The sequence below is a fragment of the Leucoraja erinacea genome, chromosome 33 (genome assembly GCF_028641065.1).
Source record: "Leucoraja erinacea ecotype New England chromosome 33, Leri_hhj_1, whole genome shotgun sequence".
Lineage (NCBI taxonomy): Eukaryota > Metazoa > Chordata > Chondrichthyes > Rajiformes > Rajidae > Leucoraja > Leucoraja erinaceus.
In genome coordinates, this window is record NC_073409.1 from 10,148,093 (window position 1) to 10,172,954 (window position 24,862).

A 24,862-nucleotide genomic window follows, 5' to 3' on the forward strand; every position below is an offset into this window, starting at 1 on the left:
CTATTTTACAGTTGCCAATTAATGTTACATCCAAACACTGGGTTTGGAAGAAAACTATAGTATTTGTGTGGGGAACCCTGTCGTCACAGGGAGAACATGCAAATTCCACACAAACAGCACCAGACGTCAAAATCAGACCCTGGTCACGGGAGCTGTGAGACAGATGCACTACCTGTCACATCTCTATGTTACCCTGTTGAGGAAGTTTAGTTAGAAAAGTACACAGGAAATAAAAGATACACTTGCAGTCTAAAGAAGGATCCTGACCCAAAACATTTTCTGTCCATTTTCCTCCACAGATGCTGCCCTACCGGCTGAGTTCCTCCAGCACTTTGTTTTTTACTCAGCATCTTGGCTACCCCAGCTTATCTCATCTTATGAACAAATTGGTTGAAGTGGACAAATATTTTGTAATATGCTCTAAATTGCTGATCTTATGCTTTTTTTTTTTTAGTGATCTATCGTTTCAGTCCTATAATCTTCCAACCTCATCCATTTAACGTATCCATCCCTTTGCTCTCACACCCAACGAATAAATGTCATGCCCTTGCCTTTGTTTACAAATGATCTTGATGCATTTGCATCGTAATAATTGCTGTGCTGTTTCCCATCAAGCCCCAGGGATCCATCGTGCATTGGAAAACCTTGTGCTGTCAACTTCGGCACTTTGCAATTTGTTCCAATAATCCACTAGCCGTTTCATATTAATTTTGAAATTTCCCTTTGAAACTTACTTTTGAGACCTATCTATCTTGGTCCGCTTCACCTAACTTGTCTATTAAGCCAGCCACTGTGTAGTTTGATACTTCAAATCTGTAATTATAATTCACTCCAACCACCATCACCACAACAACCCCCCCCCCCTCAAATCTTTTAGAGGGCAAAGTAAACCACTGGGGGAAGGAAATTCCTTTCCTCAATGGATGTGCTGCTTTGTTGCTTATAAAAAAAGTTGTCAAATATTTGCTCCCATGCAAATTTGTAGTAAGATATTTAGTCTAAATATTTTTTCTTGTATTATTGCTGTTTCTTAAAGAGCATTTTGTATGTAAGGTGAAAAGGGGGAAACATTTCCAGATTTCTACATTAAAAAAGAAATCAAAGAGGCTGGTTAAATAATAATAATAATAAACTTTGTTACGGACTCGAGGTCCAGACAACATATAAAATACATATAAAATCTTAGTATATCACTTATAAAAGCATCATAAATTATATTAAAAAAACACGATACATGAGCTAAAAATCCAGATTAAAAGAATGATCAATGTCCTACAATGAGACAACGATACCAGTGTCTCCACAGCTGGGATTCGTAGCGTGTAGTGCTAACCCTTATGTTTGACAAGGCCACAGTAATTACATTTTTAGAGTCATGTATCCTGCAAATGAATTTATCTAGTCGTTGTTTTTTTTTGCAGTGGTGTGCACATAAGTATCCCATTATTCTCTTCTGAATGACTGGCTTCTAAAAGGTCTGGTTCACAGTCGACTAATACAATGACAACCTGATCCAACATGTTACACAGAATCTTCATTAATCTCTTTCATGGAGTGTTGGGTTAGGTTTGGAATCAAATAGAAGTGGAGTATTTTTTTCCCCCTTCATATCGCTTTTTATAAAAGGTAGGAGCAGAAACAGGTCATTCGGTCCATCGAGTCAGCTCATGGCATATCTTTGTATTGTTTCATTAACTTGTCATAAATCTTTAATAATCATAGATGCACTATAATGCACAGATTATAAGAGGACTGCGTAATCTTTATAATGTTTTTCAATTTTAGTATCTGCATTGGAAGGAAGCATGAATGAATCGAGTAGCGATGAAACCAGTGGTAATTCCAGCCCAACTCTGCGGAGACGACGCATTCGAAAAAGAACCCTATCTTCTTCTGAAGCAGAGGAAAAACCAGAGGAGGATGTGGTGGATGGAGAACAGCAGCAGCAGCATCGATTCAATACCACTCTGAATAAATGCATTTTACTTGCACTGGTTATCGCTTTCAGCATGGGATTTGGGCACTTCTATGGTAAGTTCAACTTGTTACCTTGTCTGTGCATAGCTCCTTCTTCCATATAGTTGGTGCCTCAAGGTGCTTCTCAGAAGAGAAAATGGGAAGAGAAAGAAATTGTTAAGATTAAAATTTAAACTAGAGAGACAGTAGGATGGGCACCAGAGTATTAGGTTAGAAATTGGAGAGAGTAATAGGAAGGTAGAGGTTAGGACCAATAAGTCTTAAAAGGAAGGATAGGCAGGGAGAAGCAGGGAGAACCACGTTTTTGCAATGGCTACAACAACATAATTGGGCTTCGCAAATTGCCCCTAGTGTGTTGGGAGTGGATGCGAAAGTGAGATAATATAGAACTAGTGTAAATGGGTGATAGATGATTGCCGTGGACTGGATTGGCCAATAGGCATGTTTCCATGCTGGGTTGTTTTTCCAATCAACTTTTTAATCAATATTAATATTCAAGGTCATCTTGAGATTAAGGTGGTGATGTTAGTGTGCTTAAACCATTAAAGTGGTTAAATAACTAGGATCTGATATATCCTAGATTATTGAGAGAGGCAAGAGAGGAAATTGCAGAAGCCTTGACGAAGATCTTTGCATCTTCTCTAGCCAGAAGTAACATACTGGAGGACTGGAGAGTAACTAATGTTGTTCCTTTATTTAAGTAGGGAAAATCCAGGGAATTATAGGTCAGTGAGCCTCAAGTCAGTAGTGGGGAAGCTTTTGGAGAAGATTGTTTGGGATAGGATTTACTCGGAATATAGATCAGCTACAGAAACAGCTGAGGAAATGGCAGATGGACTTTAATCTGAGCAAGTGTGAGGAATGATATGGGGGCTTTGGAAAGGGTGCAGAGGCAGTTTACCTGGATCAGAGGGTATACGGTTCAGGGAGGGGTTGGGCGGTCATGGTGGCGCAGCAGTAGAGTTACTGCCTTGCAGCGAATGCAGCACCGGAGACCCAGGTTCGATCCCGACTACGGGTGCTGTCTGTACGGAGTTTGAACGTTCTCCCCGTGACCTGCGTGGTTTTCCCCGAGATCCTCGGTTTCCTCCCACACTCCAAAGACGTACAGGTCACAGCTTAAGGATAAGGGGGAAATCCTTTAAAACCGAGATGAGAAGAACTTTTTTCACACAGAGAATGGTGAATCTCTGGAACTCTCTGCCACAGTGGGTAGTTGAGGCCAGTTCATTGGCTATATTTAAGAGGGAGTTAGATGTGGCCCTTGTGGCTAAGGGGATCAGGGGGTATGGAGAGAAGGCAGGTACAGGATACTGAGTTGGATGATCAGCCATGATCATATTGAATGGCGGTGCAGGCTCGAAGGGGTGCCGAATGGCCTACTCCTGCACCTAATTTCTATGTTTCTAAAGACGTACAGTTTGTAGGTTAATTGGCTTGGTAAATATAAACATTGTCCCTAGTGGCTGCAGGATAGTGTTAATGTGCGGGGGGATCGCTGGGCGGTGTGGACCCAGTGGGCTGAAGGGCCTGTTTCCGTGCAGTATCTCTTATAACTAAACTAAAACCTGGATTGTTTTCTCTGGAATGCCTGAGGTTGTGGGGAGATCTTATAGAGGGATATAAAATTGAAAGGCATAGCTAGTGGAGACAGAATCTTTTTCTCTGGATGGGAAAAATCAAATACTAGCTTTAAGGCATGAGGGGCTAAGTTTAAAGGATATCTGTGGGGCAAGTTTTTATTTTCACACAGAGGGTGGTGAGTGCCTGGAACGCACTGCCAACGTTGGTGGTTGGCTGATATGTAAGTAGAATTTCAGAGACTGGATATGCAAGGAATGGAGGGATATGGATTATGTACAGGTAAATAAGAGATGGGCTTGACGTCGTGTTCGACACCGACATTGTGGGCCGAAGGGCCTGTTCTTGTGCTGTACTGTTCTATGTTCGACGTTTTGAAAAGGGTTTTGAAAGCAGAGAATTAAAGATGAATGGAGAGAGGTTTAGTGTAAACTCAGTTGAATACTTTTACAAAGTGAATTGAGGGAGGGGGAAATAGAGAAATTGTTCTGTAGCCTTGGATAGTTCAGTCTTGTTGCATTAGTTTGCTATTCATTTCTTAAGTTTATGGTACCACTGACTGAGCTAATGCAAACTATTGTTTTTGATTCTGCTACATTCTTTTCGGCGACCATTATAACCTCTGCTCCCTGTCCACCTAGGAAGTATGAGAGCTATATTTAAAAATTACTTAAGATAGACACAAAAAGCTGGAGTAACTCATTACCTTGTTAGTTCAATGAGAAGGCTGGAAATAAGACAACGTTATGGTTTGTAAAAGCGTATGCAGAAGGCACTCATTGTTTAGAGGTAGGATTGGTATGACTTGTCAGAGAGAACTATACTGTACAGTAAACCCTCGTTTTGACAGACCTTTTTATAATGGATTTCAGTTATAGCAGTCGAACCTACCGACGGCTGCCTTGGCTCACACAGCCTCCCCTGCCGCTTGCCTACAGACCCGGCTGTCCATGTCACCCCCGCCCCTCCCCTGGCCGCCAGCAGGCCAGGGCCGTCAACTCACTTGGATTCCAGACCCTGTTCCAGACTGCGAGTCTGAAGAAAGGTCTCGAAACGAAAAGTCACTTATCCATGTTCTCCAGAGATGCTGCCTGACCTGCTGAGTTATTCTAGCACTTTGGGTTCTTTTGTGTATTAACCAGCAACTGCAGTTTTTGGTTCTACTATTTATGCAATGATAATATCGTACTTGGTTATAGCCGACATTCAGCAGTAACGGACAGCATTCCGCCCCCCCTCCCCATGGTGCATTATAACAAGGGTTTGCTGTATTTTGTTATGTCTCAGTTGTCGTTGGTTACTAAAATGAATACCCATCATGAGGAATTTAAAAATGTAGAAGTGAAAGTTAGACTACAAACTGGTGTGCATAGGACTTGTTATTTTTTTCCTTGGTTCTTGAAGCCATCTGTTGGCGTATGCTTGTTTTATTACCGATAGGTCACATAAAGAGAAAAGGCAATGAAAATGCATGCTTTCAGAACACATTACCACCTTTCAATCCTGAGATTAAACAGTAAATTGAACTGCCAACTGTCACGTGCTCATTCTTACGAATTTGGGGAAATGAGCTTCCAGACCTTCCATGCGTGTGTTATTGATGTAATGCATTTGGTTTAAAGGCCAGTCTGGTGTGAAGTAACGTACAGTTTTTTTGTTCTGTATTGTGGCTTATGGTTAGTTTTTTATGTTTTTTTCAGGTGAATTTGAAGGTAAGAATGGCAGTGAGTACAACAACCAAAGCCATAAGAATTGTGTGGAAATATTTTATCAAATTTACATGCATTGCACTGGTTACTAGTGACTCTGAACCTGCCTTGACACTGCAAGCTTTATTGCTCTAAATTCTCTCAGATTTTAAATGCCAAGGTAGTCTTAGTTTTGTATATTTTAAAGGAAAATTGGTAATTTGCTTTTAATGAAAGCTGTTTAAGTACATGTAGTACAGAAGTTGTAACTCATGTCATACAACATGGAAACAAGACCAATGGTCCACCAGCTCTGCCCATCAACTACCCATCTGCACCAATTCCTATTTTCCTCTCATGCATTCCCTTCAACAACCCCTAGATTCTACTATTTACTTGCACGCTTAGGTCAATTTATAGTGACAAATTATCCTGGGATCTGGGATATGAAAGGAAACTGGACAACCTAAGGAAACTCACAGTCTCATAGGGCGAGTGTACAAACTCCACATAGTCAAAATGAAAGCTGGGTGCTGGAACTGTGAAATGACAGCTCTATTAGCTTCACCATTGCCACTGCTGTTTTTATTTATAGATTTCATTTTTATTCGTGTATGTTTGGAGAAAACAAACAATGTACTAAAAATGTTTTGAATACTAGCATTTTTGTGATGCTGTTTCTGGGTTTATGAAGATTTTTAATGCACCCTTCACAAAAGGAAATCTCAGTCTTCAACTTAATAGCAACTGGAACAGGTGTGATCAGGTCTAAATCCTAACACTTCGAAGCATCAAAGTGCTTCATCAAGTGTACTAAATACAGGATTGTCTACTTTTAGTTTAGTTTAGCAATACAGCTCGGAAACAGGCCCACCGAGTCTGCGCCAACCAGCGATCCCCGTACACTAACACTACCCTAGAGACAATTTACAGTTTTTACCGAAGCCAATTAACCTACAAACCTGTACGTCTTTGGAGTGTGGGAGCTCCCGAGGAAAACTGGAGCTCCCGAGGAAAACCCACGTGGTCACAGGGAGAACGTGCAAACTCCGTACAGACAGCACCCATAGTCGGGATCGATCACGGGTGTCTGGGCTGTAAGGCAGCAACTCCACATCTGCCACGTGGCGCCCATGTTTTGTTTTAACGATAATATGGTTTTAACGATACGTTTCCATTTGAGCTAACGATAATGCGTGCAGTAGTTAAGACAAGGTTTCTTCATATTGAAATTTGGATTTGAGTCAGCAGCATTCAGAGCATGTGCAATTTGGTTTAATATTGGTTGGCTATGTAGACTAAATGCCCCTAACACTTTTTTCAATTTCCATTGTTTCAGCATGTACATATTTATTGAAATTCGTTGGTGCAATGTACAACATTTAGAATCTTTTATTTCTTGTAGCATGCAAAAAATCTTGATCGTTAGATTGCAATTTTGATGCTAAGTTTTGATCATTTACTTTAAATATGTATGCATGAACGTTTAGAAAAAATGTGCTTTGGTGAATGCAAAAATACAATGCATGACTTTTAAGAATGGAAAATGCTTTTGAACATTTGCATTACTTTTGTTTTGGGGGGGGGGAAGGAGAGAGTGAAAATGAACTTGAAATATCCAAGTACAAATAATATAAGCATGGACCGATATAATATTCCTGTCCACTATGTTTCACTTGGATTTATTGCATATGTTTTTATCGTTTGAAAGTCTTTGTATCATTTTATTGTGACATCCCTAATTGAGGTTTGTCAAGCTGTTTATAGAAATGGAAAGGTATACCTATTCAATGAAACCCTACACATAAGCTACAATGTGAATCAGTGCATGCTCAGAAAAGATGTATGCCAAGAAGAGAAAATGTCTGAACTGTCTAAAACGATCTTTATATTGCTGTTTTAATTGTTTGAACACACATTTGGGTTTGTCATAGTTGTAAGGATAATTTATTTTGTTTATATATCGTATATCCTCCACATTGAGTTGCATTTGCCATATCTAAATACTCGTCCAACTAATCATCGTCTCTTTTGTGGGCACAATTACAAATAATAGCAAGCTAAATATATATTGATATTTCATTTTGGTAATCAAATATAGAAGCAGTGAAATAGAATACATTATAAATGGTAAATCATCAAATCCACGAATGAAATGCCACGTTATTAAAATGTGATTCATAGGTCATGTTTTACAATGCCACACCATTCGAAATCCCCTTATGGCTGTTTACCTTTGATCATCAAACAGGGCCAGAATGTGAAGTGTAATGGTAAATGAAGCTGCACTGCCACACTTTCAGTTGTCTGTCATGTTGCCTAAGGCAGTAGTGTCTGCTTATATGTGTATACACACATAGCTGATTGTAAACCTGCGCATGTACTTGCATTTTTTAGTATTTGTATCGTCTCTGTTGAAATACATGCATTTGGGGTTGAGACTAACCTGCGAATTTAATACTTGATCCCTGTTTAGGAGACTTTCAAGATGGCAGCCAGTTGCCTCTGAAGAGGGGTGAGACGAAGCTCATTTGAAATAATGGGGAGTATGAGAAGGCCATCCTTGCTCTTGATAGCCCCCATTAAACTTTTTCTTTAAAAAAAAAAAAAATGCTTTAAAATGTATATTTTAAGTTTATACTTAGAATTTCAAAAAGATAGAGTACATATGGGGATTGCTTATTACTTGGAACAATACTAAGTTAGTGCTCTTAACTGTACACTTTTACACTCAATTTCGCTCGCACTTCTGGCTTGTTAATTTTCACCTTAATGAAGTGATCTCTCTCTGGTGTAGCAATATTTATCTACTGCACTGGTTCTACCCCAGCAATTTGAATTCATGCTCACATTATAGACACTCGTGAAGATCAGCTTTTTAAAAAACATGTTCTCCAATGCATATACAGTTGTGGCTCTTTTGATTTGTGCACTTCATGTATGCCAGAAGCTAGTATTGATTGGCCATTTCTTTATTATATAAGCCTCTTGAAATTAGTCGAAGATGCTTCTGGCTCAAGAGAACCAACTAGGATCCTCGATCTGTGCGCTATATTGTTCAAATATTTCTGAATAGAGGATACTTTTTACATTATTTTGGTTTCTTTTGAACTAAAAGTAACTCGTTCGAAAAGAATATACACAGTAGTCAGTGCTAAATTAGGAAAGATAATAATCAAACTGATGCGGCCTAAATTCACTTGTCTCCAATATTCCTAATTTTTTATGTTATTACATATTATATTTTTTATGTTCCCATTTATTTCCTTGCCCTGTGCTTCAATAATTGGTGTTAGCTCTATGGGGTAAGGCTAAATCTGGCACTCCTTCGGTTTTATGCATCTGAAAACCAATTTCAGATCTTCTAGGCTACATGGCTTTCAGCTTTGTCTAAGGATATTTTTGTTCATTAGACGATCAAGAAAACTGCCGAACTGTTCTGATCCTCAATTGCAGATATAATCTAAATGCAGTTCTTGCTTGAACTTGTGAATTATTTGTTTAGGTTTATTTGTGAGTTGATACTTCACTGTATTGGCCATTTACTTTGTGCATGTCCACTGAATCTCTTTTCCTCAACATGCCAGTGTGAGTGACACTAAATCTGAGGAAAATGTATCTGCATTATTGAATTGAATCAGACAACGGCATGTATACACAAAAAATGATTGTTCAGTAGTTACTGTTGAGGTGACTTTTCCAGGTGTCACCAATTTATTTGAAATTTCAAGAGCTACAAATTTGAACATCAAGATGGGTTTTGTAAAAACAAGATTATACTTGCATTTTCAAATGCCATGCAAACCTTCAACTATTGCTCTCCCATGTAAATATAACAATATTTAGAGGACCCAATTGGCTACATTAATAAGCATTACAAAATAATCAGGCACAACAGTGCTATGAACTAATGCTTAAAAAAATTAAGAGCAGGGATGAGAAGTTTGCCTCCTGGGTTATCTCATTTGAAAGTGGACCAAAGGGTTTAGTTGGTGGCTGCCTGGAAATTGGCAGTAGAAAATTTAAATTAAATTGACTGAAAAAAAGTGTTGTTTACATTGGGAGAAACTACATGAATTAAGGTGCTTCTTTTCAAAACAAAAAACGAATATTTAAAAATCAAGAGAAAAAGAACACAATTTTTGTTAATTCTAGTTTAAAAAATTGAGCGAGCATAGGGAAGCATGTTATTGGATGGATTTTACCTTTGCCGGTTAAGACATTATGTACGGGGAAAATTGGTTCTCCTCCTCAGAGGACCACACGGCAGTTGTAATAGTGTTGTACCTAAAATTTAAGTAAAGAAAATAGGATAAGTGAGTAGTTTTGAATGTAATTTTGTGTACATATACTAATTAATAGGATTTTGTCAATCTAAAGTAAAACAATGTTGGCAACTTTCTGGAAATCCGGCCTCATCTGCAGAGTTGATTTTTCATCCTGTGAATAATTTAAAGCACTTTCGTGTTTGTAGCTTAAAATTGGCCTGCTCATTGTTTTAGTGGGTCATCGCTTTATTTCTAGACTTGGATGATCTGCAAAAGTGAAAGCTCAAAGAAAATTGCTTTATTCTTGCAAAATCTTTTTTAACTCGTGGAAATGATCATTTGTTAATGTGCAAAACATGTACATTTATGTGCACAAAATAGGGTAAACATTCATTTTCAATTGAAGCTGAAGAAAGTGAAGAGTTGAATGCTTGTTTAAAGTATAGATGACATGACTGCTACAGCTAATGAAATATCAACCGTCACATTTATATAAAGAACTCTTTAGAAAAGTGTGGTTATAGATATTCTTTTGGTTGTATTACTGCATTTATATCACAAATCATTATCTAATCACTTACATGCGTATAGTAAATATTCCATATTTATCAAGTAACCATCCAGTAATGCACTGGTAAGATAATATCCAAAAGTCTTTTTTTGATAGTGCGATGGTACGTTTTGTTTTGGATAATTGCAGGGACGACCCAAATACAAGAACTGCAGAAAATGGTAAAAAGAATCCATGAAGAAGAACTGAATGATATGAAGGATGATCTCTTTCAGTGCCAAAATGATCAAGACTCCTATGTGGACAGTATGGTAGGTCATTAAATCATTGTTTCACGGACACAAGGCCTACCTTGTGTAATTTTATTGGGAGATTATTTATTTTGGCTGGGAAGGAGGGACATAAGGCTTACCTTGTGTCCCTCCTTCCCAACCAAAATAAATAATCTCCCAATAAAATTGTAAAATAAAAAATAAGTAATTAAAAAAAAATAATAATAATAATGTATATTCGAATTCGGTATGTCAAGAAGCAAAATTGATTAGTCTCCTGAGGAACAATTTCTGAACACGTCAATTTCTGAAAAGTGTTGAATACTCTTTTGTGTGGCCTTCACTGTTATGCAACTTTCAAAATGTGTGTATTTGTTGAGATTAATTGATGAGCAGGCCTTCTGAAAATCTTTAGGAGAAAAATTGCTAGATTTACCTACACTTTGTCTTTTGGGCATTTTTCAAGCATTCTTTTCCAATTCCTGGCAATTAGATTGTTTAACTTATTCACCTTGCTTCCCAGATTGACCATGCTCTCTGTGTAACCATTAACAGTTCGTGCAAACATATTTTTCTCCCCCTCTAGGTTGGTGCTTGTACAGTCCTCTTTCACCACCAGATTCTCCCCACCACTACCACAATCGCCCAAATTCAACTCCAAAATTATTAAGAACTCTTGAATTCTGGTCTAGCACATTCATGATTGGTTGAATCGGAGCGTAGCATTGGTGTTTTTCCCGTGGCATGTTTCTGAAATAACTTTAGTTTTGCTCATTCAGATTTGCTTATCAAAGCACAATTGTCCTGAGTTGACTTTACCGAGTTCTGCAACTATCTTCCCTCAAGTATAATATGTTTTGTTTAGAGATACAATGTGAAAATGTGTTTGAACGTTTCATGCAGAATATTGATCATGCATATTAAAATACTTGGATAGTCTGAAGAAGGGTCTCAACCCGAAACGTCGCAATACATTTTCGTATTCGATATCCCTTATTTTCTTAGGAAATTGGCTGTCCTGTAGACGTCTGGGCACCTGAACTAAAATGACCCAAAGGCCAGGATTTCAGGATCAGCAGAGACTGCCGCTCCCTCATGACCCTGTCTGGGGAAAATAGAAATTTGCTTTGATGGAAATCTGCCATTGGGGACTTCAGGGGAAAAGGATGGGAAATATTGCCGTGTGAGGGACAAATCCCATCCATAATACTGAAAAATAAAGGTTTCTTCTGGACAGTATCCTGAGCACAAGATATTTGTATTTGTTTGCCAACCATGCTGCCCAGTCTCCTACTGGAAGTCAATTAGGCTCAACATGCTGTCTGTATTGGACATAATTTGATTATACTGTCTGTTGAGGCTATTCTTAAGTAATTATACATTCTATTAAATAACAGGCAAGTGGTGTTGTCTGATACTGAACATCAGTCAGTACATTCAGCGAATGAAGAGTCTGGAATAAAGTCAAAATTTATAAGTGAGAGGGGTAGAATTAGGCCATTTGGCGCATAAAGTCTACTCCACCGTTCAATCATGGCTGATATAACCCCATTCTCCTGCCTTCTCCCCATAACCTCTGGCACCTGTACTCATCAAGAATCTTATCTATCTCTGCCTTAAAAAATATCCACTGACTTGACCTCCGCAGCCTTCTGTGGCAAATAATTCCACAGATTTACCACCTTCTGACTAAAGACATTTCTCCTCATCTCTTTCCTAAAAGAACATCCTTTAACTCGGAGGCTATGACCCATCCTAGACTCTCCCACTAGTGGAAACATCATCTCCACATCCACTCTATCCAAATCTTTCACTATTCTGTATGTTTCAATGAGGTGCCCCCTCAATCTTCTAAACTCCAGTGAGTACAGGCCCAGTGCCAACAAACGCTAATCATAGGTTAACCTACTAATTCCTGGGATCATTCTTGCAAACTTCCTCTGGACCCTCTCCAGAGCCAGTTAGGGAAATAAATAAGATTACAACAAAATAATTTGCAATTTTTTTGGTAATAAATATAATTTATTATGTTAGCTTCACTAATATTTATAGATATCCCGTTGTAAATTAGGATGGAACTGAAGATTTTTTAGAAGACAAAAAGGAAGATCCTGACATGCTTCTTACACTGACTGAACAAATGGATAAAATGAAAAGGGAGAATCAGCAACTGAAACAAAAACAAGCAGAACTTCAGGTACTAACTGCTCTTGGATACCTGTATTGCTTTTCTTGATATAATATAAAGCACATTATTTGTATTGAAATTAGTAAAATGTTATCAAATATTATTGTTTGAATACTGGGTCTGCCAGTATTCTCCAGATTGCCCTAAATTCTCCAGCAAACAACCCTGAATAATTAGTTTTGTGCTGCTGTTCAGATCATAATCGATTGTTGGTCGAGTATGAGTGTCCTGGTGGATCCTTTCTGTGGGTCTTGAGATGGTTGAAAAAACTGATTCCAGAGTCACAGACTTTATTGCAGTATATCCCTCCAGGTGGATGCTTGTGAGACACATCTTTTAACATGCAGAGACTGATGCGTGAACATCCACCACACCATCCTTGACAGATACCTACCCGGGTCCAACTCCATGGACAGTTAGGAGTTAATCTCTGCGAACCTCCCCCTCGAACTGCCTGCCATGGCTGACCCCATTCTCCAAATGGCTCGGCTCCACTCCCAAGATCTTACACACATGCAAGCCTCTCCACCGTGATAAAGTTGTTCGGAAGTTCATAAGTGATCGGAGCAGAATTAGGCTATTCGGCCCATCAAGTCTATTCTGCCATTCAATCATGGCTGATCTTTCCCTCTTAATCCCATTCACTGCCTTCTCCACATAACCCTTGACAGTAGACCACGGAGAAGACTGTTCAGATTACAGAAACCATGAATCGTTTCTGTATATGTGAAATTAGCAGATATTTTCCATGTGTAATGCAATTCATAAATGATGCCATCATGCACAATCCATCCATTCATTTTAAGTATGATTAATATGCATAAATTACTTTCTAATTCTCCTCCATCCCTATTCAATATTATTCTTTAACCCTCCCCTCTATTCTAAGATGCCTTTTTATTACTTTCTCACATCTACAATGGTATAAAACTAGTTTAGACAATGCAGTGAATATTTAAATTTTAGCATCATTATTCTGAAGGCTTTTTAGAACAAGTGTAAATTGATTCCATTCAGGACATTGAAGTCATTATATTTCTACAAATGTTAGTTTGTAGGATTATTTGCTCGTATACTACATGGCATTCTGTGGATGACTGAATACAGAGTACAAAAGTACACAGATGGCAATATACATTTGCCATCCAGAATGAGTTCCTAGATGACCTAGTGAATCACTTTCTCTCAAAAGTATTTATCTCTGCTCGGAGGAGTGATGTGTTACCGATGAAATATTTAATTATTTTTAAGGGTGTTTTATTGTCAAATGTCCTGAAACGGAACAATGAAATTCCTATTTGCAGCTGCACAACACAAATGCAAATATAGCACTGTAACATTGCAATAAACACCATAAAAAGTTCTATAACAAGCAATAATAGTGCAAAGACAAGAAGATGCCCACCAATCTATTTAACTTGGAGCCTATTTGGAGGTTGTAGTGTTTAATAGCCTGATGGTTGTAGGGAAGAAGCTGTTACTGAAACTGGACGTTAGTTTACAGGCTCCTATACCACCACCTCAATGGCAGGAGTGAAATAGGAATATGGACAGGGTGGTGTGGTCTCTAATGCTGAATACCTTTTTGAGGCAGAGACTCCTATAGATCTAATGGGGAGGTCAGTACCCGTAATAGACTGGGCAGTGTTCACCACTTTTTGTCATCTTTGTTTGTGAGCTTTTGTGTTGCCGAACCAGGCCTTGATACAACCAGTCAATATGCTTTCTCCTGTACACCTGTAGACGTTCAAGAGAGTATTTATTGACATACTGAATCTTCGAAGGAAGTAGAGGTGTTGATCGGCTTTCTTTAAGATTGCATCTCTTTTAGGATAGGTACTTTTAAATACTGTTTTTCATAATTGATGACTGCTGCTATGAAAAGCTTGTAGTAAGCTTGTAGAATTTCCCAGCAAGTTTGGGATGGTACCTACAACTTAAAGGTTTCTACAAATGAGATTTCTATTTTTCCAAAGAAATTGTTACAATAAAAAGTAAAGTTTGATTCCTCATCTGCTTCAGTGATTCTGGAAAATATGTGTGACCATCTACTGGTAAACAGCAGAAGGGATATCTATTTAGAATTTTCAATAATTTCAGTGACTTCTTTCAATAGGTCTATTAAGGATATTTTGAAATGTAGCATGTACTTAATAGTTATTGAAATGTAGAATTTGGCTCCTATTTAATTTTGTTGCCCTATAATATGACTAATAAACTGACTTTATAATGCACATTGCCTTTATAAATGGATATTTAACAATTTTTATTACGATTATTTAGTCACAAGGAGAAAACTTGGAAACTCGTTTAAAAGAAACTGTGGATGAGAGGCTTTCGGTTGAGTCACAGCAGCAAGTGCTTGCCAAAGAAAACCAGCGTATGAAAGAATCCCTGGAGCATGAAGAGAAAGCATTATCCTTGTTGCAGAATGAGCTTCGGAAGTTGAGGGAACAAATCAGGACATTGGAAGGAAAGGGAATGGATGCTGAAACAATTATCACGGAAAACCAGAAACTGAAGGATCATCTAGAAGAAGAAAAACAACAAGTACACAGTTTCCTTCTACAGAAGGGGACCCTTGTGACTGAGGCTCAGATGCTAAGAAAGGAATTGGATAAAGAAAGAGAAATAACTGATGTACTGCGTAAGGAACTGGATACCTTGAGTCATTTTCAATCTATGCCTGATACAGCCCAAGATGGTAAAATAACAGAAGGTTTACAAACAAGACTTGCAGAGCTAGAGAAAAAATTGGATTTTGAACAGCAACGCTCTGACTTGTGGGAAAGACTTTATCTTGAATCAAAGGAAGAAAACACAGACCCTGCAACTAAGAAAACAGAAAAGAAGCAAGGGCCAAAAACAAATCGGGAGTTTTATGGAACTAGGGATAAAAAGAAGCAATCTAAAGGCTTTATAAGATCATTTAAGAATACGTTTGACGCTGTGAAAAACTCAACCAAAGAGTTTGTGCGTCATCATAAAGAAAAGATTAAACTGGCAAAAGAAGCTGTTAAAGAAAATCTTAAGAGATTCTCTGATTCTGTTAAATCCACATTCCAGAACTTCCAAAACTCAGCAAAAACATTATTTCACAAAAATAAGAGACGTGATGACGCAGATGCAAAAACTAAACGGCATGGATTCCAGCAACGTCACAATGAACACCCATGTAAAACGAACAAGTGCAGACAACATGGTGTTCATGGAGACAAAGATTCCTATCAACATAAACCCAGACAAGCCACTCATGATGAGATCCACGGTAGCAATTCAAGGAAACCGCACAGAATGCACGCTGAGAACTCTCACAGTTTTGAATCGGGTGAACATGATCACTTGGGAAAACATGCACACTACAAGAGCCCTAAAGGTTGCTCTGATGTTTTTGAATGTGCCCACCAAGAATCTTTGAGTCTATTTAATAAAGTCCTTGACCCCATCAAGATGGAAGAATTTCATGAGCTTCTCCATAATTACCTTCAACGAGAGATGGTCGACTTCCAAAGCTGGAGTGAGCTGGAGAAATTTATCAACCGTTTTTTCCGTAATGGGCTTTTTATACATGACCAAATGTTATTCTCTGATTTTGTTAACGATGTTGAAGATTATCTTGAAGATATTGCAGAGCACCAAGAAGGCAACCATGATGGTTTTGATGACCTGGATGGATACATCTATCAGCACTTGTTTGGTGACAATTACATTAACCCAAGGTAATAGTTTGCTCTTTTATCCAGTTGATTTAGAATTGTTTGTTTCTGAAATTATTTAAGTTGTACAGTTACATTCACGATATTCAGAATTTAACTCGCCATTTGAAATTGGCCGATAGAGCAGGATACTGTTTATAACTTTGGGATTGTTTTTTGATTTGATACGTGATAGATTCAATCCTAGCCAATAGGAATTTGTTAAACTAAAAGCCACCAGAGGCTAAAAATTTAAAATAAATACAGAAAATACTGGACTTCCTCAGCATGTTGGGCTGCATCTGTGGAGAGAGAAATAGTTCGCATTTTGGGTTGATCGCTGTTCCTCCACAAACTTTGAATGTCTTTCTCCATCATGTCGCCAACCTGCTGAGAACCGTCCAGTATTTTCTGTTATATTTGGAATTCTGTAATGAATGTTTTGGGTGTAGGAGTGAGTAAGCATAACAGAATTTCAGCTATAATAGTGCGAGACAAACAAAGTTCCAGAAATATTAACACAAAGGAATCTTCAGAACTACAACTTTATTCTCATATTTGGCAAACTGTAAGGATTCTACCAGATTTCTGTCCGTGTCATATTCCAGTTTATAAAAGTCTTCTACACCTGTTTCTTTTTAACTATGTAAGAGGTATTGAAGATCAATCACAATTAATTTCCTGTCAGTTGGCCAGCCAGTGCCTTCATTAGACAGTTGGAATCTGCACTGAATATCCAGTTGCCAGTTTGGACCGCAGATTTTTAGAAGTCTCCATTAATAGAAGATAGATTCATCAAATCAAATCCACTTAATTTAAGATCCTTCAATAAGAAAAAGATTCATTACTTTTGAACATTGAACAGTACTGGACAGAAGCAGGCCCTTTGGCCCACAATGTCTGAACATGATGCCAAGACCAAATTTGCCTGCACATAATCCATATACCTCTGTTCCCTGCAAATTCACATGCCTATCCAAAAGGCTCTTAAATGCCACTCTCAAATCTGTCTCCACCACCAACCCCAGTTCCAGGCACTCACCACCCTCTGCGTATATCATCTTTAAACCTTGTCCCTCTCACCTTAATTTTGATTGATACCCAGGTGGTCTATTGAATGATATCTAGGTAGTCTATTGATTGAAAAATGAAATATATGTATAACATTCGCCGATAGCCATAAAATATCTCCTCAACCTACTGAGTTCCCTTTTGCTTTACCAATGCTCCAAGACCATGTATCAAAAGATCATTATCAATACATTCATCTACTCCTTTTCTAAAGTAAGATTATTATAATGCTGCTTGAAATAACCATATAACAATTGCAGCATGGAAACAGGCCATCTCGGCCCTACAAGTCCGTGCCGAACAACTTTTTTCCCCTTAGTCCCACCTGCCTGCACTCATACCATAACCCTCCATTCCCTTCTCATCCATATGCCTATCCAATTTATTTTTAAATGTTACCAACGAACCTGCCGCCACCACTTCCACTGGAAGCTCATTCCACACCACTACCACTCTCTGAGTAAAGAAGTTCCCCCTCATGTTACCCCTAAACTTCTGTCCCTTAATTCTGAAGTCATGTCCTCTTCTTTGAATCTTCCCTATTCTCAAAGGGAAAAGCTTGTCCACATCAACTCTGTAGGTTGTGGCCGTAGTATTTCTAAATGTGGCCGAAATGTGGCCGTAGTATTTCTAAAAACCTATTGCACTTATACTAATGCACATTGGGAATTACAACTGAATAGACAAATCTTGGCTATTTTACTTAAAAGCCATAATGAATAATTTTTATTTTTGCAGTCCACTTTACGATGCTGATAAATACAGAAAGCATAATTCTAAACATGCATCTGGCTCCAGGCAACAGAGACCTGAAAGGAAATACCAGCAGGCTTACCACCACAGGGATTGTAAATGGAACAAGCCAGGACGTACCAATGGGAGACACATGGCGAATGTTGAAATTGAGCTGGGGCCGATGCCTTTTGATCCAAAATATTAAATGGGTGTGTTCTTCATAAGTATGTGTTTGAACATGTTCAGACTTATCTGATTGCTGTTTGTGGTACATGCCTTAGAATAATGACGTTTGTTTTGAAACAATATGCATTTCATTTGACTTTGAATAATAAGAGAGTAGATGTAGTTTTGCTAATAATATTCCACCTGTATTTGCAATGTGCTGGTCAGAGATTTCCTGAGCAGTTGTGTTGTGCAAAGTATGTTGTGCTAAACAAAGTTTAGGATTAAGTAAGAGTTCAAGTTGCTGGATCTTTAATGCATTTACAAAGTCTATTCGTATACTGGTGTATGTGCATGAAACGCAAGTCTCTTTTGCCTTAGCAAATTCGTAATTTGCTATCATGTGAATCTAAATTCCATATTGTGTAAATTATTAATATTGGTGTGCTGAATTTAAATTTCTTTTGAAGATTGTAATTTAATTCCATGGCAAAAATTGGTCCATTTTTACCTTCCCCCATGTTGTGAATAATTTTACACAAATATATATATCTGCCTTTTATGATTTCAAGGGATAAAGAGAAGGGTTGCATTTTTAATTTAAAATCAGTTACATTGCATCTACATTTTCCATTTGACAAAATGAACAATTGTAGGCAAACAAAAATGTTAAAATCAATTGATAATAAAAGTTCTGGCTTAACTCTTTATTTGTGAAACTGTTTTATTCGTGTGGCGAGTTTGTATGTGCTTAAGAATATATCAACCAGGAATGGTCACCCAATATTTCAACATGTATATGAATCTGATTTACTGTATACTGATGCAGCTACCGCAAAAATAAATTCTGTAGTTTCAAAATGTTTTTTTTGTTAAGTTAAGAACTTGGTTTTCAGTCTTTTGTGACCATTATTTGAATTTCTTGATTCAACAGACCATCTCCTATGCCTAAAGAGAGGTTCTGACTTGAAACATCACCTATGCATGCTCTCCAGAGATGCTGCCTGATCTGCTGAGTTGGTTCAACACTTTTTTAATTTCCAAAGTAAACTTGTTTCCAAAGAGATTTTAGAATGGCAGCAAAATATATAAGGAATTTATAGGGTATGATCTTGTTCCATCAATACCTGGTAAAAAGGAGAAAAACTGCCACTAAGCTCAGAAGCCATTAAAGGACAATAAGGCATAAACATTTTGTTTTTGACTATATTTAGATATTGATCTAACTGCTGATATTAACCTGACTGCTATATGTGAAGTGTATACTTGTGGGTTATATCTGTGGAGTACCATTGGCAGAGGTGTATTGCTGAATATTTGGAAAGGTGCAATATGCAATTACTAATTCAGAACCCCTTTAGGAGGAGGGTGAGTTAATTCTGATAGATGTGAAGTCTGTGAGCAGGGAATTGTAGCCTCATGGTGTTTGTGTGTAAAAGTGCATTTCATTTTGTATAGATTTAAAAAAGGCTTCTGAGTGCAAGTTTTCAATTAGTTTCCTACACACCTATTTAATTTAGTGAGGATAAAATATAGTATTATTGAATATTTTCAACTTTAACATAACCATTGCAGTTAAATATCCATCCTTAACCATTTTCAGAGCACCTGACCTGGAGCCTGGCCCCAACCAGTGCATATTAAGCTAGTGAACCTGTGCGGATGGCGGTTTTCTAGGATTCAACTGAAGAAAGGCCAACATTCTGCCATAATCCCTCTTTCACTAACATCTATCACAATTCAAATGGTGGTAATAAATCGAGACATCAGATATAAGGAAAGCTGCCTTGCAAGTTAATAATCTCTTTCATCTTCATGAATAAAATCCACTTAAGATGAGGTCTTAACTATTCTTAGTTCCCTTTGTTATTAAGATCTTGGGTTGCACATATTTATGTCCAATATTGTTTTACCACTTTAATTGACTAATGCAGTGCTGTTATATATTTTATGGTTTTAAGGTTTGCAATTTGAGTAATACGAATAGCAGACAAATATCTGAGACAAGATCTTGTACCATCTGGATAGATAAGGTCTGCTTAGGGAGCATTGATTCATGCGAGGGGAAATGTGTCTCATAAATCTGTTCTTTTTGAAGAGATAACCAAGGGGATTGATGAGGGCAGGGAGATGGTTGCTGTCTAAGGATTTTAGTAAGCCTTTGATAAAGTCTTGTATGATAGGCTAGTCAGGAAGTTTAGAACACATACATTCCAGAGAGCATTGGATACATAATTGGCTTGATAGTTGGAAGTAGAAACTGATGGTGGAAGGTTGGTTTTAAAAAAAATTGGAGGCCTGTAACTAGTGATGTGCACGGGAATTGGTGCTGGGCCTGTTGTTATTAGTCAACCAAACAATTTGGATGAGAATGTACAAAGCATGGTTAGTAAGTTTGCAGATGACACAAAAATAATAGGTATTATAGACGGCGAAGAAGGTTGACAAATCTTGCTGTGTGATCTGAATCGCTGGTTAAGTAAGCCAAGAAATGGTAAACAGGGTTCAATGGGTCAAGTGTGAGGAGTGTATGGAAAGAGAAAGATTGAGTCAACACAATCTCCTGCACTGACTTGGAACACAAAATAAATTATATTATCTTGAGCAAAAAGCAATGTGCTGGAGGAACTGATGTCCTCAAGAAGGGACTCAACCCAATATGTCACCTGTTCATTCCTTCCATAGATATTACCTGACCCACTTGAGTTACTCCAACACTTTTTTTTTAGTGCAAGATTTCAGGAACTGCAGTTTCTCGCATCTCCAATAAGATTAGCTTGTAAGTTTGAGAGAAATATAAATACGTAATGAAAAACCTTTCAAAATAAATGCTAGGATGCTGTAAGGTTCCCCCTATTTCATCCCTTGTAAACTGGAATAGTAAACTTGTTAATAAGTTTGCCATGTCAGTTTCAGAAGCATTATGGTAATTTATTGAATTTAGTCAATTTCAATAATATGATTTGAGTGAAATGTTTCAATTCTCAACATATATCGTTGCATGCAGATCTGTGACACATTTCAAAGGCGTGAAATAGATCCTATTCCCTTTCTTCAGAGATGTTGCCTGACCCGCTGAGTTACTCCAGCTGTTTGCGTCTATCTTCGGTGTAAACCAGCATCTGCAGTTCCTTTCCACACAGTTGTGTTTAAGTGGGTCTGCAATCCAAGAAGGAAGTAGAAGGGAGACACAGAAAATGCAGGAGTAACTCAGCGGGACAGGCAGCAGCATCTCTGGAGAGAAGGGTTTCAGCATCTCAGTCTGAAACCCTCAGGGTTTCGGGCCGAAACGTCACCTATTTCTTTCGCTCCATAGATGATGCTGCACCCGCTGAGTTTCTCCAGCATTTTTGTGTACCTTCGATCTTCCAGCATCTGCAGTTCCTTCTTTAACACAGTGATCTAACCTGACTGCTATCTGTGAAGTGTATACTTGTGGGTTCTATCTGTGGAGTACCATTGGCAGAGGTGTATTGCTGAATATTTGGAAAGGTACAAATATGCAATTACTCAGGATCTTTGGAATTGAGTGTTGGTGCAGTGGAGAGTGCAGTGGAGAGATAAGTTTATTTGGCCTTCCATCACAGCAATGTGATGGATGTTTATGTAAATTATGTTGTGTCTTGGGTCTATGTGTCTGTAATGTATGGCTGCAGAAACGGCATTTCGTTTGGACCTCAAGGGGTCCAAATGACAATTAAATGTATCTTGTATCTTGGGGGGAGGGGGGAGGGGGAGGGGAGGGGGAGGAGGCCGCCCGCGCGTGCGCACTGCCGGTGGTTGGTTGCCAGGCCGGGCCGGCGCCTCCAGTGAGCGTCCATGTTGCCGGGGGGGTTGACCTTCCCTCAGTTGACCCTGGCGGCCGTCGTGGGGGTGGCGGGCGGACTGTACATCTACAGGCCGCTGTATAAACAGTATCGCCTGGAACAAGCCAAGGCCCAGGGCAACCCGGCTCCCGGCGCCGAGAGCGGCGGCACCAACATTGACGACTCGGCACCGCCTCGGGCCGCGGGCGGCGACGCCGGTCAGAGCTCCCCGGCCACCGGCCTTTGACCGCTCAATGTGAGGCAGCACCGTGGCAACCTGTACAACACCTCCCCGCTGTACAGTCTGCAGGGACTGAGCCTTGCAACTGTGCTGGCTCACTGCAGCTGGGCATCGAACCCATGTTCTCCAGAGATGCCTTTATCATGCAAATCAAAATATTGGTATGACTTGACATGTGAAACAATAGATTATAAACGAATTCTTGAAATTGGGTATTAGTTTCTTGGGTTACAATATGCATATTTTATTTTATAGTTTTGCTTAATTATATTAATTATGTTTCTAATGATATTCTTAATCATCCAAATAATTGTGTAGTAAGGAACTCTGAGCCAAATATTTGGTAGAAATAAGTGCCAATTTCTTTTGTAGAATACTGTGTCTACAATGATGATTGGTTGGATGCTTAGTCTTGAGTTTTACTGTAGCATTATTGAATAAACGAGTTTGGTATTCCGATTGCTGTGTGTATACGGACCTGCGTTTCACCCGTAGTCGGGATCGAACCCAGATCTCCGGCGCCGCAAGTGCTGTTGAATTGCTACTGGAGTTAGCAACACTTTCTCCCTTCTCCACTGGTCCATGCAGAAAACTCAGCAGTGTCAATCTAATAATAACGTTCCGGTCCCCTTCAGCCTGGGTGTATGGGTTCCATTCTCACTCGGGTTATTATACAGGTGCTCCTCTCCTGCATAACCCTAGGAGGCAGATTTGTGAGTGGAGTCTCACTACTGTCCCTTCCTGAGTGTCCCATCCCTGTCTGGGGGCGGCCAGAGATGTCCGGGATGACCTTGGACTGACGGGACACCGGCCTGGAGCAGTGGTGGCCCCAGACTTACAGCCAGCATGGAGAAGAAGCGCAAACTCCAGCTCAATTCTGCTCCAACTCCCGAGGAACCCGTTCCGCGACGGGCCGGTGACTGTCAGCTGCACCTTTCGCTTTATCCAGTGTCTGTGGGTTAATCCCCCTTGGTCATCAACTGGGAAACACAAAATTCTGCAATAACTCAGCGGGTCAGGCAATATCTCTGGAGAAGGGTTTCGACCCGAAGCGTCACCCATTCCTTTTCTCCAAAGATGCTGCCTGTTCTGCTGAGTTACTCTCGCATTTTGTGTGTATTTTAAAATTCTACTCCTTCTGGTACTTTCAGAACTCTGCCATTCTGCTAGCAACTATCATGATGGTTCTCTCGTTATGGCCTTTTGCACATTTTTATTTTTAGCAGTCACGGTTCTAAAATCTGGAAGTTTTCCCCTAAATCTATCAAACTCTTTCCTGCTTCAAGGCACTCTGTTAAATGTTTTTGGGCAAATCTTTACTATAATATATTCTTAAATTGCTTGGCGTCAAGTTTTGTTAATAATATTTCCTGAATGCACTGTGGTACATTATGCTATTGTTAAAGGTGCCATATTAAAAAAATATGTTTTAAGATGCATATTTAGGAAAAGAAGCACCATGGAGTGTATCAAATGGCACAATAGCTATTCGGGTAATCATTGCAATGTGATGTTTATTCTCAGACTTCCCAAGTTCTGTGGGTTATTTGAGACTATAAGCAGTTTTTTCTATATTTCTGCAGAAGCTGAAGTCACTGAGTAGGAAATGGATGAATTCTGTTGAACGACAACTTTACACTGCTGAGTTGGACAAATTACTTTTCTGCAACAATTACAATGGTTCAAGGAGAAAAATGACCACTGCCTTCTTAACTAAGGATGGACAATAAATGTTGCTTTCACCAACACCATAAGACATGAGAACAGATAATAAAGCATTGCCACACAAAAAAATATATTTTTACCACTCGTGCTTTTATAATATACGACTACCCACTAGTATATGAGTAGTATCAAGTTGTTGGGCTTGATATAGGTGGGTGAGACATTAAGTATTGAAGAATTTAAGAATGTAGAAGCAGGAATAGGATGTGCAGTCTTGTGGTGGAAGAATATCTCTTGCACAGTCCATTTTTTGGCCACACAGTTATTCATCTATAGAAGGGAAGGAGAGAGGTTTGTTTGCCTTATTGGTGCATTCTGTACACTCATTCATTGATTGTACAAACCATAAAAATATTATACACATTTAGCAAAAAGGTAAAGTATCTCCAACAAAAAGTAGTTTAGTTGGAGTTCGTAATGTTCAACAGCCTGATGGCCATTGGGAAGAAGCTGTTCTGGTAGCTGGACATTAGTTTTCACTCATACACCTTCTTCCCCATATGGCAGAAGTGAAATGAGAGTGTGGCCTGGGTGGTGTTGGTCCTTGATGATGTTGGATACTGTTTTGAGACAGTGCTTCCTCTAAGTTCCTATGATGATTTTACTGACTAAGAGCAAAGCCATTTTGTATGAAGGACCTGCAGATGCTGGTTTAAACCAAAGATAGACACACAATGCTGGAGTAAGTCCACGGGACACGCAGCATCTCTGGTGAGAACGAATGAGTGAAGTTTCCTGTCGAGACCTGAGTTTCGGGTCTGAAGAAGTGTCTCGACCTGAAACGTCACACATTCCTTCACTCCAGAGATGCTGCATGTCCTGCTGAGTTACTCCAGCATTGTGTGTCTTTTAGAGCAAAGTCATTGTTAAACAATTTCAACAATGGTCCTGCTACATCCTATAAATCTTAACTGAGCTTATCAAATATCTTCCGTCTCA

General features: G+C 38.9%; 2 protein-coding genes across 3 annotated transcripts in view; both read left to right on the forward strand.

The window, feature by feature from the left end:
• ccpg1 (cell cycle progression 1) overlaps positions 1 to 18,859 on the forward strand; it is a 36,200-nt gene extending 17,341 nt beyond the window's left edge. The window contains exons 6-11 of one of the 2 annotated variants that reach the window (XM_055661256.1): positions 1,786 to 2,031; positions 7,723 to 7,761; positions 10,215 to 10,336; positions 12,369 to 12,494; positions 14,769 to 16,204; positions 17,990 to 18,859. In XM_055661256.1, the coding sequence (XP_055517231.1) occupies positions 1,786 to 2,031; positions 7,723 to 7,761; positions 10,215 to 10,336; positions 12,369 to 12,494; positions 14,769 to 16,204; positions 17,990 to 18,191 (2,171 nt within the window). In that variant the 3' untranslated portion in view covers positions 18,192 to 18,859. The remainder of the gene's footprint in view (positions 1 to 1,785; positions 2,032 to 7,722; positions 7,762 to 10,214; positions 10,337 to 12,368; positions 12,495 to 14,768; positions 16,205 to 17,989) is intronic. The other variant, XM_055661257.1, reaches the window with a different exon arrangement.
• A 3,044-nt stretch (positions 18,860 to 21,903) lies between these two features.
• On the forward strand, positions 21,904 to 23,992 carry LOC129712658 (uncharacterized). The gene is made up of 2 exons (XM_055661266.1): positions 21,904 to 22,359; positions 23,782 to 23,992. The coding sequence occupies exon 1, from the start codon at positions 21,971 to 21,973 to the stop codon at positions 22,202 to 22,204; it is 234 nt and encodes a 77-aa protein (XP_055517241.1). The 5' UTR covers positions 21,904 to 21,970; the 3' UTR covers positions 22,205 to 22,359; positions 23,782 to 23,992.
• The last annotated feature ends 870 nt before the right edge of the window (positions 23,993 to 24,862 follow it).

What these genes read in the sequence shown, in the direction of transcription:
- LOC129712658 (XM_055661266.1), top strand. Translation starts at nt 21,971, where the DNA reads ATGTTGCCGGGGGGGTTGACCTTCCCTCAGTTGACCCTGGCGGCCGTC.